Source organism: Chiloscyllium punctatum, chromosome 18, assembly GCF_047496795.1.
Source record: "Chiloscyllium punctatum isolate Juve2018m chromosome 18, sChiPun1.3, whole genome shotgun sequence".
Classification (NCBI taxonomy): Eukaryota; Metazoa; Chordata; class Chondrichthyes; order Orectolobiformes; family Hemiscylliidae; genus Chiloscyllium; species Chiloscyllium punctatum.
In genome coordinates this window covers 87,877,279-87,894,716 of record NC_092756.1, presented here as the reverse complement: position 1 = coordinate 87,894,716, position 17,438 = coordinate 87,877,279, and the positions used below count along the sequence as shown (strand labels likewise).

At 44.3% G+C, this 17,438-nt stretch overlaps 1 protein-coding gene across 1 annotated transcript in view; it reads right to left on the bottom strand.

The window, feature by feature from the left end:
* Positions 1-206: 206 nt before the first annotated feature.
* Positions 207-17,438, bottom strand: part of ncf4 (neutrophil cytosolic factor 4) — an 80,305-nt gene continuing 63,073 nt past the window's right edge. Inside the window, exons 9-10 of the mRNA XM_072588667.1 lie at positions 17,037-17,102; positions 207-2,361 (exon numbers count right to left, since the gene is read on the bottom strand). Coding sequence (XP_072444768.1) covers positions 2,160-2,361; positions 17,037-17,102 — 268 coding nt within the window. The 3' untranslated portion in view covers positions 207-2,159. The remainder of the gene's footprint in view (positions 2,362-17,036; positions 17,103-17,438) is intronic.

The following is a 17,438-nucleotide window of genomic DNA, read 5'->3' as shown; positions in this document are numbered from 1 at the left end:
CTCTGTAATGAGACAGTAGCCCCGTGGTCTTGTAATCTATGATGTCTTTACCTTTAAACCGATAACTTCTTGGAATGCAAGAAGGCAAATTTGATGGAAATGATCTCTCGGGAAACTTAACATAAATAGTCAAAAAGAATATCATTTGAAAGGCACCCTCAAGTTTTACACCCCTACACAAATGAATTGAAATGAAAGACAATGTGTGCAAGAGACTGTCCAATTTAATAGTTACAAGGTTGGACAAATGTTGAACCTTTCTCGAAAGAGCGACAAGCTTCTTGTCCTGCACTCCATCAGAACAAATGTAAGAACGCAAACATCAAGTCACAACTATTTGTACTGCAGTGTGGTGTAAGTTGTAATCATTTAAATTTAGCAGACTAAAATACTTGGCCACACATCTCTCCACCAAATAGTGTTCATCTTAGTTGTTCGACAATGCATAAGTCACATTGGAAGGGAAGATCAGTTATCAATTTAATGTCATCAATTATCTAGTCACCCACAGTTAAAGCTGAGCACAGTAGTTCTAAATGAAACTGAAAGAGGTTCAGGGGTTATAGTAGACTCAATTCCCAGCCACCTCAAAAACAGCAGTCAAAAAGACGAAATAAAATGTAGCACTGAAGATTTTAAAGTGTAGTGTACAAGCCAAAGTGTATTGTGCTCAGTCGATGGTTCCGTGAGGGTTGTGTTCACCTCTCAGGCATTAGGAGAGTTTGTCTAATGCTGGGGAACAGACAGAAGTTGATCATTAATGTTTGAGAGATCTGGGTTATGAGGCAAGACTGAATGTTAAAACAAAAAGCAGATGGGTTGGGGTTAGGGGTTGCACATGAGTTTCAAACTCAGAAAGAATATTGAGAAATAAACAAACCTTGAAAATGCCCACTTGATTTTTAAAATATAAATCTTTCATGGGACAGGGACTTTGCTGTCTCGTCCAGTATTTGTTTATATCCCTTATTGCCCTTGAGAAGCCGCTGGTGAGCTGTAGCAGTTAGGTACACCCACAGTGCAGTCAGGGAGAGAGTTGAGGATTCTGACCTAGTGACAAATGAAGCCATGGTGATATAGTTCAAAGTCAACATGGTTCATGACTTGAATGGGATGAGTGATAGAGAGTGTGTGAGGGAATGTGCACTATGAGGTGGAGAGTGGGTGAAAAGTGAGATGGAGGGGAGAGTGAGCCTGACGCACACCCCCCCTCCCCATCCTCCACCTCATCCCATTGCACAACTCAGAGGAAAGCCCTGGCTGTGAGATAACCTAATTCTGACCCCACTTCCATCTGATTTTCATTAAGAGCCACTCAAAGGATGTGCCACCAGGGACAATCCAATGTCAGTGCTACTTCAAACCAATTTCTCAGCTCAACCCTAACCCCCTGAATGGCTGCCAGTGGCTGGAATCGTGCGTAATAGGAGGAAGTGGTTAAATTCAGCACTACAATGGACCACGTAGGCAGTGTTATGATAATATCACTGGACTGGTAACCTAGAGATCCAAGTTATTGACCTGGGGAGTGGGGTTCAAATCTCACTGCAGTAAAATTGAAGTTCAATAAAACTAGTTTAATTGTTGCATGTCACAAAAACCTATTTTCTTTATTAGGGGGAAGGGAATCTACTTTCATTCTCTGGTCTGGCCTACACAAAACTCCTGTTGCAATCACAATGTTGTTGACTCTTAAGTGCCCTCTGAAGTGGCTGAGCAAGTGATTATGTTCAAAAGTAATTCGGGATGGGTATCAAATGTTAGTCTTGCCAGCAACACCCACAACTCATGCAAGAATGAGGAAAAAAAGTCTGTTTTTCTTTCGCATCCCCTCTCAACCTTTTTTTCAGAATGTGCCTCTGAGCTAAAAATCAAGGTCATGGACACTAATCCCTCCCAAGGGATCTGTAGATATTCAAAAACAGAACACTGATTGTCAAACATAATCCAACATTGGTGATCAGACAAGGTTCAACTGATAATTTTCCATCTTCCTACATTAGATGAGCCAAAAGAAAGTGAGCAAGAGTACAGATGAGGGAGAATTAAATTCCTTTGAAAAGAAGAGGTGATGACCCAAATAATAATTAGCATAGGTCATTGAGAATGAACAAATTCATAGGGCCCTTGAGAGAAACACATTCGTTAGCAAATGTGCCTCATGGATTTGTGTTGTACACCGATAAATCATCCTTTCTGGTCACGTGCAGTACCCAAGGGGCAGAATCGGGCTTTCGGATCCACGAGTGATCTTTGGCCTCCAACACCATCAATTCAACATCCATGTCGTCTACAATGCGCACCATATCTCCCTCCAGGTCTCGATAGTTAAGGGCAATGGCTTTGTTCCCAAACTCAGCCCTGGAACATCAAGAAAACACAATTGCTTTTAGTCTAAACAATGCAAGAGATAGGTCTTAGTGGCCATTGTGCTGCAGTCTTAGAATCAGGAGGTTGCCCATTTTGTTTGGATTATAAGGATCGCTGCAACTCGAAATGTTGGCTTGCTTTCATATTCTCAAAGACAAGTCGAGATCAGCAACAAATAAATGTTGCTTTAGACCCAGTTATGCCTTTATCACCAATAAATCCACAGCCCCAAGGGCAAGATTATGTCTCGCTTCTCTATATGTTGCAGTTACAAGCAAATTACAACACATCACGCCAAGCCAATCTTCCTCCATTGACTCCATCTTGTTGCCTTAGGAAGGCAGCCAACATCATCAAAGACGCCCCCACCCACCTCCCCCCCCCCGTTATAATCTCTTCCAAACTCTTCAATCGGGCAAAAGACACAGAGGCTTAAACATAAGTACCAACAGATTTAAGAACAGCTTTTTCCCCGCTGTTATTAGACTTCTGAATGGACCTCTCAAATTTCAAATCTAATATTGATCTTGTTTTTTTGTGCACCTTCTCTGCAGCTGTAATCTTCTGTGCCTCACTCCGTTCTATCACTCTCTGGTCTTTGTACGGCATTATCTGCCTGTACTGCACGCAAAACAAAACTTTCCACTGTACCTAGGTATACGCGATAATAATAAATCATATCAAACCAAATTCTACTCAGACGCAAAGCAGATTCTGAAAATTAGCTCTTTGCTCCCTGCCCACACAAAAGTCCCTGGCTAATTCATTGCATTTCCCTTGGGAGCAGACTATCATCCTGAAGCCATTTTACATTTGCATGCCTCTCTTTATTTGTTTGGGTGCACTGGATAGAAAAGCCACACAATACTAGTGTAAAGGTAAACAAAAAGTCATCATATTCTTACCAGACTATAGGGATGCTCTCCCATTAGACAGAGAGAGAGGGAGGGAGAGGGAGAGAGAGAGAGAGAGAGAGAGAGAGAGAGATCTGGTTGTAGTTTAACTTGAAGTTCACAACACTTCAGGTGAGGGGACAGGTTGAGAAATAGAGTCCATTCTGGTGACCTCAGCCAGTGCGGGAATTGAATCCATTGTAATAATGAATGCATAAAGTCCACACTTTTACGTCACTCATCACCTATCCTGCTGACCATACCCAATTTGGATCATTATTCACTTGGACTTCCAATATACTTACTAGTACAACAAGAGTCCCTGCAACCCATCAAGTCCCAGAGATGGAGATATTCAAACATAAGGCAAATCACCATCCCCCAAACAATTACTAGATTGTGCATTAGGCCAAGAAAAATGCGTAACCTCTTATTGGTATCCTAGGATATGGCCTATCATTATTTCCAACAAGGGTCAGTTCCATAAGACAATATTCCTGAAAGGCACAGGATCTACCCTCGCCCTGCTTACCCTGTTGACGTAATTCTTTCAGAAAAAGGAGGATGGTGGTGCAGTGGTAAGGGTCACTGGATTAGTCATCCAGACTAATCCTCTACATTCAAATATTACTGTGGTCAGTGGTGAAAGTTGAATTCAACAAATAATCTGATCAGGGTGAAAGGGAACCAACGACGACCAAGCATCATTAGCTGGTCTGGGCCTACATGTGACTCCAGATCCACAACAAGGTGGTTGAATCTTAACTGTCCTCTGGGCAATTAGGGATGGGCAATAAATGTTGATCCACCTTGTTATGCTCAAGTCCTGTGAACAAATAAAAAAACAGCCAATTCCTCCATCTTCCCACTATGGCATCTGGTTGAACAACCCAGTGCTAGAGTACAGTATGCCATAGTTCAATACACTCTCTCGTCTCTGAGGTTCTGGGTGCTACTCCCACTCCACAAGCGACATTCTCAATGCAGTGCTGAGGGACAGTTGCTGTATTGGGTGTGCTGTCTTTTGGATAAGATGTCAAACCCAAGCCCCGATCTACAGGCTTTGGTGGAAATAAAAGATTCTATAACACTTCTAAAAATAAAGGGTGTCTCAGTGGTTAACACTACTGCCTCACAGCGCCAGGGTCCCAGCTTTGATTCCTGCCTCAGGTGTAAGTGTGGAGTTTGTACACTCTCCCCGTGTCTGCGTGGGCTTCCTCCGGGTGCTCCGGTTTCCTCCCACAATCCAAAGATGTGCAGGTCAGGTGGAGGTGCCATGCTAAATGTGGGAAAAGGTGGGGGTCTACATCTGGGCGAAATGCAGCGCAGAGGATTGGTGCAGACTTGATGGGCTGAATGGCCTTTTTCCACACTGTAGGGATTCTATGAAATTCTGAAGATTGACTCTCTCCTACCTGGCTAACCACCATCTGTTGCACTTTCCTTGGGTGCAGGGTGATCATCCTGAGGTCATTTTATAATTCCTGATGAAGGACTCTAGCCCGAAATGCTGATTCTCCTGTTTCTTGGATGCTGTCTGACCTGTTGTGCTTTTCCAGCACCACACTCTCAACGCCATTTTATAATTGTATGTCTTTCTTTACTTACTAGATGTGCTGGATAGAGAAGCACACAATACCAGTGTAAATTCCCTGTTGTGTGCAAAGTCAGTGGATTAGCCAAGATAAATGTGGAGTTATGGAGATGGGGGATGAGGGGGGAATGCTCCATTGGAGAGTTGGTGCAGACTCAATGGGCTGAATGGCCTCCATCTGCACTGTAGGGATTCTATGATTCTGTTTGAAGAAGAAGAGGGGACCTCTCACCAACACTGAGTCAATATTTCCACTCACAACCAGATTATCTGATCATTATCACGAGCTCTTGGGATGTTTCCTACCTTCCAAGGATGGTATGGTGACTCAGTGGTTAGCACTGCTGCCTCACAGTGCCAGGGACCTGGGTTCGATTCCAGCCTCGGGTGACCGTCTGTATAGAGTTTTCATGTTCTCCATATATCTGTGTGTGTTTCCTCCCACCGTCCAAAGATATGCAGGTTAGGTGGATTGGCCATGGGAAATGCAGGGTTACAGGGATAGGATAGTGGGGTGGGTCTGGGAGGGAAGCTCAGTGTGGACTTGATGGGCCGAATGGTGATACTACAAAAATTATTTCACCTCAAAAAATACTTTATTGTATTTTCAGATGACTGGGGTGTCTATGAAAAGCTCCACATAACTGTGGATCCTTCTTAAAAGGCTCAGTTTGTGTCACTGAAGTTTCCCCAGAAATTTGACACCTATCATTGTAACCCCAACTAACCTCCATGAAGCTACATAGCCTCAACTTAGCCGCATCTGAGCTCATGTCAACCTTGCCTTGTCCAGTCTTCAAACGGACACACCTCCCACGGAACTGCAGCTCTGTGAGCGAGTGCAAACATTGGAAATGCTGACACTGCAGCACATCCAGAGTAAAGACCGGGAAAAATCCACCCACTCATATTGACTATATGACAGGATTAGCAGAAACGTTTCCAAATTCAAGTCTGAGATTCCAATGGAGAAAGTTAACTTCCTAATCTAAACATTCAATATGTAATTCTCGTCTTACTATAAGAACACTGCTAAATACAATCAAAATCCTACCACTCAGCATTACGAGAGACTTATTAACTTAAGACTGGAATAAATAATGATGATTTTATAGGAGCTTGGCAAAATAGTCTTATTGGTCTAGTGATTTGAGGTGAGCACCAGTAACCTATACAACCATAATGTTATCATGACCGGATTCTAACCTGATCCACACTACTATTAGATGACAAACAGTGGATGTATAGAATTCCTACAGTGTGGAAAGAGGTTATTCAGCCCAATAAGACTGCACTGACCCTCGGAAGATAATCCCACCCAGATTCCTACCCTATCCCCATAACCTTGCATTTCCCATGGCTAGTCAGCCTAGCCTACACATCTCTGGACACTAGGGGACAATTTAGCATGGCCAATCCACCTAACCTGAACATCTTTTCTGAAGTAGGGTCACTTAAGGTGGATCAGTGGTTAGCACTGCCACCTGGGCTCGTTTCCACCCTCGGGCGACTGTCTGTGTGGAGTTTGCACATTCTCCCAGTGTCTGCGTGGGTTTCCTTTGGGTGCTCCGGTTTCCTCATGCAGGTCAGGGTGAATTGGCCATGCTAAGTTGCCCATCGTGTTAGGTGCGTTAAGCAGGGGTAAATATGGGGTAAGGGAATGGTTCTGGGTGGGTTACTCTTCGGCGGGCCAGTGTGGACTTGGTGGGCCGAAGGGCCTGTTTCCACACTGTAGGCAATTAGTCACAGATGCTGCCAGACCAGCTGAGCTTTTCCAGCAATTTCTGTTTCTCTTTTCGCACATCATTGGACTGTGGGAGAAGCCAGAGCACCTGGAAGAAACCCACGCAGACACAGGGAGAATGTGCAAACCCCATACAGACTATCACCCGAGGGTGGAATCAAAACAGGGTCCCTGGCATTGTAAGGCAGCAGGGCTAATCACTGTGCTACCCATCTATCAAAGGTTTAAGGAGAGGTCACTGATCTGAGATAGGTGGGTGGTACTTACCCCTCCTGAGACGATATGGGTAAGATGGTGGAAAGGCAGGTACTTGGGTGGGCTAGCACTGGAGAGATATCCACACACCCACTTACTGCCATCTCAGTGGCTTTGAGCAGGTATGTCCATCACCCACCTTCACAACCCATGGCCAATATGGACCTTAAAATGGTTACCCACTGACCACTTGAAGGACTTATCTTGCCTGGGCTATGATTGTTTCAGTTCCAGGTGGGATGGGAAAGAATCAGCTGACATGGTTAGTAAACGAGGCAGGCAGGCTATTGGTTCAGATTGGAAGTTGGGGGGGTCTCTTAACCTGCCTTAATGGTTAAAAATATGGGGCTGGGCCTACGGCTGGGAGAGGCCATTGGGAGCTACCTTTCTGTCCTCACTTCTGATTCTTAGGCTCTCCCTCTCCCTTCCACCCTCAACACACCGTCCCCTCAAAATATCAACCTTTCTCAACAACCTTCATCTTATGGAGGTAGAGAGCCACCTTCTCAAAACATGGCATTCTGTCTAATGTAGCTCACTAAAGCCACATTGCTGTTAGGGAGGGAGGTCCAAGCAGGGGTCTAGGACAGTTCTCACATACCCTGGAGGCTCTCCTGTTTTTTTGGATCATTTACCTTTGCTTCACCCCTTGCCCTGCCAACTTTCACTCTTGACAGCTTTTGCAAGTGACTTCACAATGCATTTTGGACAGACTAGAATAGGATGGTATAGCACAAAATGAGGCCATTCAACCCATCAAGCTCATACCAGTTTATTCAAAAGGCAATTCAGTTAGTCATTGAGTTATTCAGCACAGAAACAGCCCCTTCAGTCCAACCAGTCCATGCCAACCATAATCCTGCACTTGGCCCATATCCCTCCAGACCTTTCCCAATCATGAACTTATCCAAATGTCCTTTAAGCATTGCAACTGTACCAGCATCCATTACTTCCTCTGGAAGTTCATTCCATGCATGAACCACTCTCTATGTAAAATACTTGTCCCTCATGTTATTCTTGGATTTTTTTTCTTCTCAACTTAAAACTATGCCCCCTAGTCTTGGAATCCCACCTTTAAAGAAACCTGCCATTCACCTTATGTATGTCCCTTATGATCTTATAAACCTGTGTAAGGTCACCTCTCAACTTCCTACACTCCAGTGAACAAGACCCAGCCTTTCCAGTTTCTCCTTATAACTCAAACCCTTCATTCCCAGCAACATCCTGGCAAATCTCTTGTGAATCCTGTCCAGTTTAATAATATTCTTCCTATAACAGAAATGGACACTGTACTCCAGAAGAGGCCTCTCCAGTGTCCTATACAACCTCGACATGATGTCCCAATTCCTATACTCAAAGGTCTAAGCAATGAAGGCAAATGTGCTTCTTAATTACCCTGCCTACGTGTGACACAAAGTTCAAAGAATTATGTACCTGAACCCCTAGGCTTTTCTGTTCTACAAAACTACACTCACCATCACTTGTTCATTCCTAATTTATACCTCAAATTATTCATTTCTTAACAATTAATTATTTTTATTCATCTTTTTGAACACAACAAATATACATGACAATATATGAGTCACAAATAGGAGTAGGCCATTCAGCCCCAGTGCCTGCTTCACCATTTATTGTGATCATGGCTGATCTGACTGTAATCTCAAATTCCCATTTGCCCTTGATGACTGTTCAATTCTTTGCTTAACAAGAATGTATCTACCTCTGTCGTAAAACTATTTAAAACCTCGGCTTCCACTGTCCAATCAGCAAGAGTTGCAAAGACTCACGAACCTTTGAGAGAAATGTTTTTGCCTTATTTCTGGTTTAAATGGTCAATTGCTAATTTTTTAAACAGTGACCCCTAGTTTGAGATTCTCCCAAATCTAACCTGTCAAGGGCCCTCAAAATGTTTATGCTTCAATCAAGTCACCTCTTAATCTTCCAAATGCCAGTGGATACCAACTTAGCCTTTCCTCATAAACCAACCTTCCTATTCCAGGTCATAGGCAATTTAGTCTCCAATGTGTTTGATGCATTTATATTTTCCTTAATTAAGGTGACCAATACTGTCCACTGTACTCCAGGTGTGGTTTCACCCAGTATAACTGAAGCACAGCCTTATTATTTCTCAAGAGCAACGATAACATTCCTTGCTAATGTCTTACAATAATTGTTCGCTGATCTCCTGTGATTCACAAGGACACTCAGTTCCCTCTGCCTCTCGGAACTCTGCAATCATTTCCATTTGGATTATTTACTTCCTTTTTATTATTCCTGCATTTTTGCACATTACACTCCATTTTGCACATCTTTGCCCACTGACTTCACCTACCTTTGATTAGAATTGATTAGGTTAGATTCTCTGCAGCATGGAAACAGGCCCTTTGGCCCAACAAGTCCACACCCACCCTCTGAAGAGTAGCCCACCCAGACCCATTCCTCTACCCTATATTCACCCCTGACTAATGCACCTAACACAATGGGCAATTTAGCAAGGCCAATTCATATCCCTTTATATCCTTGTGCTTTTTAACACTTAATTTGCTTCCAATCTGGATGTTACTTATCTCCTCTATAATGAAGACTGATGCAAAACACCTCTTTATTTCATCGTGGTCTTCATTATTAATTATCTTCTCTGATTTTCTTTATCTCACTCTGTTGTAACACTCACTTTGTTCACTCTTTTGTAAAAAAAAGAAGCTCTTTGGTAGACATCGATGGTATTCAGACTTACTCCGATTAGAAGAATTCATGGATTTTCTTAATTGTCAAGCCTCCATTAAATTTGAAGTCAAAAACACACAAGAAAGTATTAACTTCCCAGATGCCACCGTATTTAAATTGGCAGAAGACAACACGGGTAAATTAGCAATGAAGAATTTTTTCAAAATAACTAACAGACTGCCCAGAAAGAGCTATCTGCCTAGCCACACTTTCTACAGACTGGTGTGGTCACAGCTAATTTGTTCCAACACAAATACACAGAACGCGAGAAGATTTTAACCAGTTTCAGTGTGCCCTATCTCAGATCTCAATCACAGATTTAAATTTAACAGTTGACAGCGTTGAATACAATAGCACCCATTGTATTGTTCCCCGTATAAGTAGCTCCAGACCTTGTGCAACTTTAAGCTAGAGGTTTTAATTCATTTTCAATTATTTATTATCGAAATGATTCTGATTCTCAGGTAGTTAAGTATTTACATGTTTTCAGGTTCAAAGCTTCCATTTTCATTCTAGCCTCCTTTGTATCCTATAACTTTACAAACTCTTTTCTCCTTCCTGTGCACCCTCCTCGTACCCCACTCCCACCCTTGCAGCCCCCTCCTTTCCCTTCTGCTCCACCTTTGCAACTTCCTGTTTTCCCACTGCCCCACCCATTGAAGCCTCTAATTCCTCCCACCTCCCCTTTCCCCATTACAGCATCCTCCCTCCTCTCCCTCCATCCAGGCAAACCCTTGTAGCCTGGCACTGTGTCTGGCAACATTCAAGACCCAGTGCCACCCTCACCACCCCCCCCAGCCAAGGCCAACACTGAAGCCATAACTGACTGCAATCCTATCAGCTGGAGGCTGTGGGAAGGTGATGGCCTAGTGGTATTATTGCTGGGCTATGAAGCCAGAGAACCAGTTAATATCCTGGGGACCCAGGTTCAAAGCCCGTCATGGTGGATGGTAGAACTTGAACTTAATAGAAAAGGAAATCTTGAATTAAGAGTCGAATGATGACTGTGAATCGTTTGTTGGAAAAACTCATCTGGTTTGCTAATGTCCTTTAGGGAAGGACGCTGCCATCCTTACCTGACTGGCCTACATGTAACTCCAGACCCACAGCAATGTGGTGACTCCTAACTGCCCTCTGGGCAACTAGGGATGGGCAATATATGCTGACCCAACCAGCAACGCCCTCATCCCATGAAGGAATAAATTACAGGCTGCTTCCCTCCCATGTGTGATGCTGATAGGCTGACCCAGTGAACCTTTGGGCAGCAGACACTGACGCAGAGCAGCCTATGATTGGACGAGCAGCCTTAGTTATTAGCACCTCCTCACTATCGTGAGAGCCTGCTTCCACATCCTTGGACTGAGCAGTGTTGAAGGAACGCTGATTATAGTTCCAAGTTGGGATGGTGTGTGAGATTTGGAGGGGACCTTATACGTACCCGTCCCCATGTCCTTCTAGAAGGTGAGGGTCATGGGTTGGGTGGGTGTTGTGGGAGGAGTCTTAGTGAGTATCTCTACTAAAACTGTAAATGATATGTACAGTTGCCATTGGACCTCTGTGGTGGGTAGAATAGACTATTTAAAGGTGGGTGGGAGGAGGCAATAAGATATCTGTGACCATTCTGGTCAGAGGAAGCTGCAGATTCAATGAATATTATAATGAGCTCTCTCGTCTTCACTTGAGCAGCTTTTCTGTTTTTAACAATGTGCAAAGAGTCGCGGGAAATTCGGAAGCTGAAAGGTGCAAGTGAGGCAGATTTCATGAGACTCATACTTGTACAGCTCTGCTTGTAGGCCAAGAGACACAACTAGCCTGATAAAATCCATACTTATCCCCCACTGGGTTCTGTCTGCTGCCACTGTGTGTCCATAATGGTGGGGTGGGGGGGTCAAATCTCGAAGGTGCCAGATCAAGTGAGTTGCTTTGTTCTAGATGGTTCTGAAGCCCCTTGAGCAGCTTTGAAGCTAAACACTTATCCAGGCAAGAAGAAAGTGTTTAGTGAGTTTTGAGAAGATTTGTAGCTCAGGTTGAGATTCTGGGTCTAAATTTGCTCACTGTGTTGGAAGGTTTGTTTTCAGATGTTTCGTCCCCAAGTAACATCATTAGTGAGGCTCTGGTGAAGCACTGGTGGTATGGTCCGCTTTCTATTTATGTGTTTAGGTTTCCTTGGATTAGTGACAGCATTTCCTGTGGTGATGTAACTTCCTGTTCTTTTTCTCAAAGTGGGGAAGAGGGAAATAACATCACCAGCCCAAGGAAACCGAAACACATAAATAGAAAGGGGCTCACTGATGGTGTAATCTAGTATGGTGATGAAACCTCTGTAAACAAACCTTCCAGCTCAGCGAGCAAACTTATACCCAGGTAAGCATTTTATCATACCCTTGACTTGTGCCTAAAAAACTTGCCTCATTATAATAGTTGCATTCTGCTACCTGCATTCTAAAGATGGGAAAGAAATAATTAGCTTACATCAATCAAGAGATAGCAAGCAGCCTTACCAAGGTATACGCACAACTTACTCTGCTGAAGAGTCATCTCGACTTGAAGCTCTCCATGGATGCTTCTACCCACTGTGTTTTTCCAGCACTTTTTTTATTTTCAGTACACAACTCACTTCCCTATTTCAAAGTTCACTCCAAGGTAACAGCATGAAAAAATGAGGCAGGATTTGTTTCTCTTATGATCCTCTCTCCCCTCAGAAAAAAAGGTGCAGGCCCTTGGTAGGATGTTGGTATTACTGATGAAGGCCTTATGCCTCAAATGTCGACTTTCCTGCTCCTCAGATGCTGCCTGACCTGCTGTGCTTTTCCAGCACCACACTCTTGACTCTGATCTCCAGCATTCACAGTCCTCACCTCCTCCCTGTTAACGTTAGGTACCCTCTAGTATCTATATAAAGTGACAATTCTAGACTCTTGTGGTGCAGTGGTAGCATCCATATCTCTGAGCTGAGGAGTCCTACCTGCCCCAGACTTGTGTAATAACATTTCTGAAGAGGTTGATTACAGAATACCGACACACTAGCCCTCAGAAGCGAGGCTATTTTTGCCATTGTTAGGCACTCAGGCCTGTGCGATTACTAAATGGGGGTTCAACCTACATGTTCCAGATGAGAATTGCCCCTCCTGAGGGTCCTGAGGCTAATTACAGAGCTTTGGCTAATGTCCTGCCCGAGATGAGCTAATGCCTGGGCCTTTCCTGACTTACTAATCATAGGTCTCATGTGACTTAACTGGCAAATCTGGTACAAAGCAGGATTAAAAAGCCCCTGACATCAGACACACAAGGTTTTTGCTTTAAAAGCCTTCCCCATTGCTGTAAGGGAACAAAACCCATTACATGTCGGTGTCAACGCTCTGTGATGAAGATTGAATTGTGCCCACAATTCTCCACCTGACATCTCGCATCTCACCATGGGTTAAGGCAAAAGCAAATTTCTGACATTCTTTCAAAGGAAGGAAAACAGTTTAGCCCTCTCCTAAATTTATTTTGAATGTGTTCATGGGATTTGGGCATCGCTGACTTAGGCCAGGATTTGTTGCACATCCCCTAAATGCCCCAGAGAAGTTATTGGTGAGCTACCTTTGTAAACCACTGCAGTCCGAAGTGGGTAGGGACACCCACAGTGCTGCTTCAATCGTATTACCGCCTGAATGCCTTCTCTCATCTCCTCACCCAAACCCCTCACACACTAGGCCTTAGTGTCACATGGGCTGCTACCGCATATAACCCATTGTCAGCAGCTGATGTTCCCCATGAGCAGCTACTGATTCCCCCAGGCTTACCATTTCCCATACCATTGTCTGCCCAAGTGTTGTCCTCTCCCTTTGCAGGCTCCATCTCCACCAAGCCTTCACTCCTCCCTGCTTCCCCCACCTCACCTTCAGTTTATATATGCCTCTGAGACCTGGGGCAGGTAGGACTTGAAGCAGGGTCTCCTAGGCTCAGGGATATGGATGCTACCACTGCACCTAGGTGGAATCCTAGGTAAAATTGTCACTTTATGGAGATACTTTTCCTAGCTGCAGTCAGTTCTGAAGAAGGGTCACTGGACTCGAAACTTTGTTTTCTCTCCTCAGATGTTGCCAGGCTTGCTGAGTAGCTCCGGCAATTTCTGTGATTTTTGGAAACATTGTGTGTGTGTTTGGGGCTGGGAGAATTTTATGTGTGCAGTGAGTCAGAAAGCACTTTGCTTTAACCCTCTGCTGAGAAGTTAGAAGTTCCCACCACTTGATTCCCACATATAGTGAGTCCCAAATGGAATTCTTGGTCAGCCCTTCCCTAAGAGAGAGGTTAGGAGAAATCCCACACACATTGTTGGAATCGGGAATCGTTTCCAACAGGGTAGTGGTTGGCTGAGAATCATTTGTATATTTGCAGGAGAAACGCGATAACTATGTGAAATGGAAGCTATATATGGAAGATATTATTCACAACTCCTCTAAACAGAGCTTTTGTTTCTTCGTGTTGTCATTCCCTTTTGTTTTTTGTGCGATTGAGCCTTCATTCTTTACACTGATGAGTATGCCATTCAGCCCATCGAGCTAGCTCCACCATTCAGTTCAAGGGATCTAACTCAATGCCCCATCCCATGCTATCTCTATATCCATTGATGTCACTTGCCTCCAGAACCTCCTCGATGACTGGGCCTCCACACACCCTCTGAGGGGGTTAATATATCCAAAGATACATTACCCTCTGATTGAAGGGATTACGCTCCCCACCCCCGTTCTCAGTCCTAAATGGTCTATCCCCAGCCTCATCTTACACTCACTGGAATCTTTTTCACATCCAGTCACCTGCTGTGAGAAGATTGTATGTTTCATTGAGGTCATCCCCTCATGCTTCAGAACTCTAAGGAATACAGACTTAGTCTCCTCAATGCCTTGTCACTAAATAATTCCACCACCATGGAGATTTCGCTGGTTAACATGCTTTGCACTGCCTCTGTGGCTGTGCATCCTTCCTTAGAAAAGGAGACCAAAACTGTGCACAATACTCCACCGTGGTGGCTCAGTGGGTAGCACCAGGGACTTAGGTTCCATTCCAACCTCAGGCAACTGTCTTGCACTTTGTCCCCATGTCTGTGTGGGTTTCCTTCAGGGGCTCTGGTTTCCTCCCATGGTTGAAAGCTGTGCAGGTTAGGTGAATTGGCCATGGGAAATTATCCCGTAGTGTCCAGGGACGTGCAAGCTTGGTGGGTTAGCCATAGGAAATGCAGGGTTATGGGGATAGGGTGGGAAGGGGTGGAATACTCTTTGGAGGGTCATTGCAGTCTCAATTGGCTGAATGGTTCCTTTCTGTGCTGTAGGGACTCCATAATTCTATGATTTTGGTATCATCACTGATGACTATTGTGCATTCCACCATGATTTGTTTCAGCTGTACAGGACATTGGTTTGGCCACTTTTGGAATACTGCATTCAATTCTGGTCTCCCTGTGATAGGAAGGGATGTTGAGAAACTTGAAAAGGTTCAGAAAAACTTTACGAGAATGTTGCCTGGGTTGGAGGGTTTGTGCTAGCAGGAGTGGCTGGATACGCTGGAGTTATTTTCCCTGGAGTGTCGGAGGCTGAGGGGTGACCTCAGGGAGGTTTATAAAATCATGAGGGGCAGGGATAGGGTGAATAGCCAAGGTCTTTTCCCCACGGTAGTGGAGTCTAAAACTAGAGGGCATAGGTTTAAGGGGCTAGGTTTAAAAGGGATGAAAGGAACAGCTTTTTCACACTGATGGTGGTGCATGTATGAAACGAGCTGCCAGAGGAAGTGGTGGAGTTTGGTACAATGACATCATTTAAAAGGCATCTGGGTACATGAATAGGAAGAGTTGAGAGAGAAAATGCTGGCTAATGGGCTAAGATTTATTTACGATATCTGGAGTCAGAATTAACACGTTGGACCGAAGGTTCTGTTTCTGTGCAGCCCTGTGACCCTATCTGCTCCCAACTACTGGAATCGGGTATCGATCCAGATTTGTCTGTTTTCTAGCACCCGATGTAGCTGAGCTCTATCCTGGATAAGGAGAGCTCCCTCCTCTCAAATTGTGCGCCTGGAACCCAGGCTTCCTGGCCCAGAAGAAAGGGACACTTCCACTGTGCTACAAGAACCCTCATATTCACTTGGCCTGTACATTCAGACCACTAGTGACATCTCACGGCCATGCAAAATTGATGCAAAATTACAAACCACTTCCGAGAATTGCCTCCAACAGACGTTTATGGCCCATTTCCCCCATCTGCAATGATTTTTTTACTCATAACTAACGTCCATGGGTATTGAATTTCTGGTAATATAGCTTTGATTTCTCTCCAAGTGTGCTCTCTGCAGCGCCCTGGAGATTAATCTTGAATTCTTGGAAATTCCAAGAACCATTCTGCAGAGTTGACAAGTCTAAGCTGGAAAATCGCTATAAACGTAATGAACTCATTGTGCTTCAAGGAAGCAACAAAGAATATCTTCTTTCATTGGGTGCCACATGCAATGGCTGGAAACACTAACACCCAATGCAAAAAACTAGATGGATTGTACCCAAAAGGCTGGAATTCAAATTGGAGCTCCCCCTGTTTGACCCACCCTTCACCTTTGGTTTGGGGACATTGGGGAGTGGATAGGGAACCACATCAAGGTGACTGCCTCTAGCTGGGAGAGGTACCATTGTTGCTGGGCAAATCCCATGCCCTGGCAACCAATTAAAGTAATCGGCACAGGGAAGTCTTCAGCTCGGGGAAAGCTCACCGTCATAATCGAACTGTGATCAACTAAGAAGTGAAGGCAAGTGAAGAAACATAGACAATAGGATTAGGCCATTCGGCCCCTCATGCCTGCTTTGCCATTCCATATGATCATGGCTGACCATCCCACTTGACCCTGTTCCCACATTGTCACTATACCCTTAGATCCCTTTAGGCGAAGGAACATATCTAACTCCTATTCAATGTTTTGGCCTGACAAAGTCTTTTCCCTGGGTTAGGGGGAGTCCAGAACTAGGGGGCATAGGTTTCGGGTGAAAGGGGAAAGATATAAAAGGGACGTAAGGGGCAACTTTTTCATGCAGAGGGTGGTAATTGTATGGAATGAGCTGCCAGAGGAAGTGGTGGAGGCTGGTACAATTACAACATTTAAGAGGCATTTGGATGGGTATATGAATAGGAAAGGTTTGGAGGGATATGGGCCGGGTGCTGGCAGGTGGGACTAGGTTGGTTTGGGATATCTGGTCAGCATGGATGAGTTGGACCGAAGGGTCTGTTTCTGTGCTGTACATCTCTATGACTCTAACCCCTTTCTATGGCAGAGAATTCCATGAGCTCTCCACTCTCTGGGTGAAGACATTTCTCCTCTTCACAATCTTCAAAGGCCTACCCGCATCCTTCGACTGTGACCAAACTAATTCCAAAAAAATGATTAAAAAGGAGAATATTCAGCATTGACTTTCAACCTGTATAGTTAATACCTCATTAAGGACAGAAGATCTGTGTAGTCTGGTTGTACAGGAACACCGTCCTTCACAGTTACATCCCTGCAAGAGAAAAAAACGATATAGTAAGAAGCTGAAAAACGATTTGAGGATTTTATAACTATTTTACTAGTACAGTCATTGTCAAATACTCCATTTTCACCAGGACATTGCCAGTTATGGGGAGAGACTAGACAGACTGGGATTGTTTACCCTGGAATGTAGGAGGCTGAAGGAGGATCTGTATACAACATTACGAGAGGCAAAGACAGAGTAGATTGTGAGAATCTCTTCCCCATGGCAGGCCATATGGCATACATTTAAAGTTAGATGCAAGCAGTTGAGAGGAGAGCTGAGGAAAGTCTTTTTCACCCAGAGGGTGGTAGGTATGTGGAATAT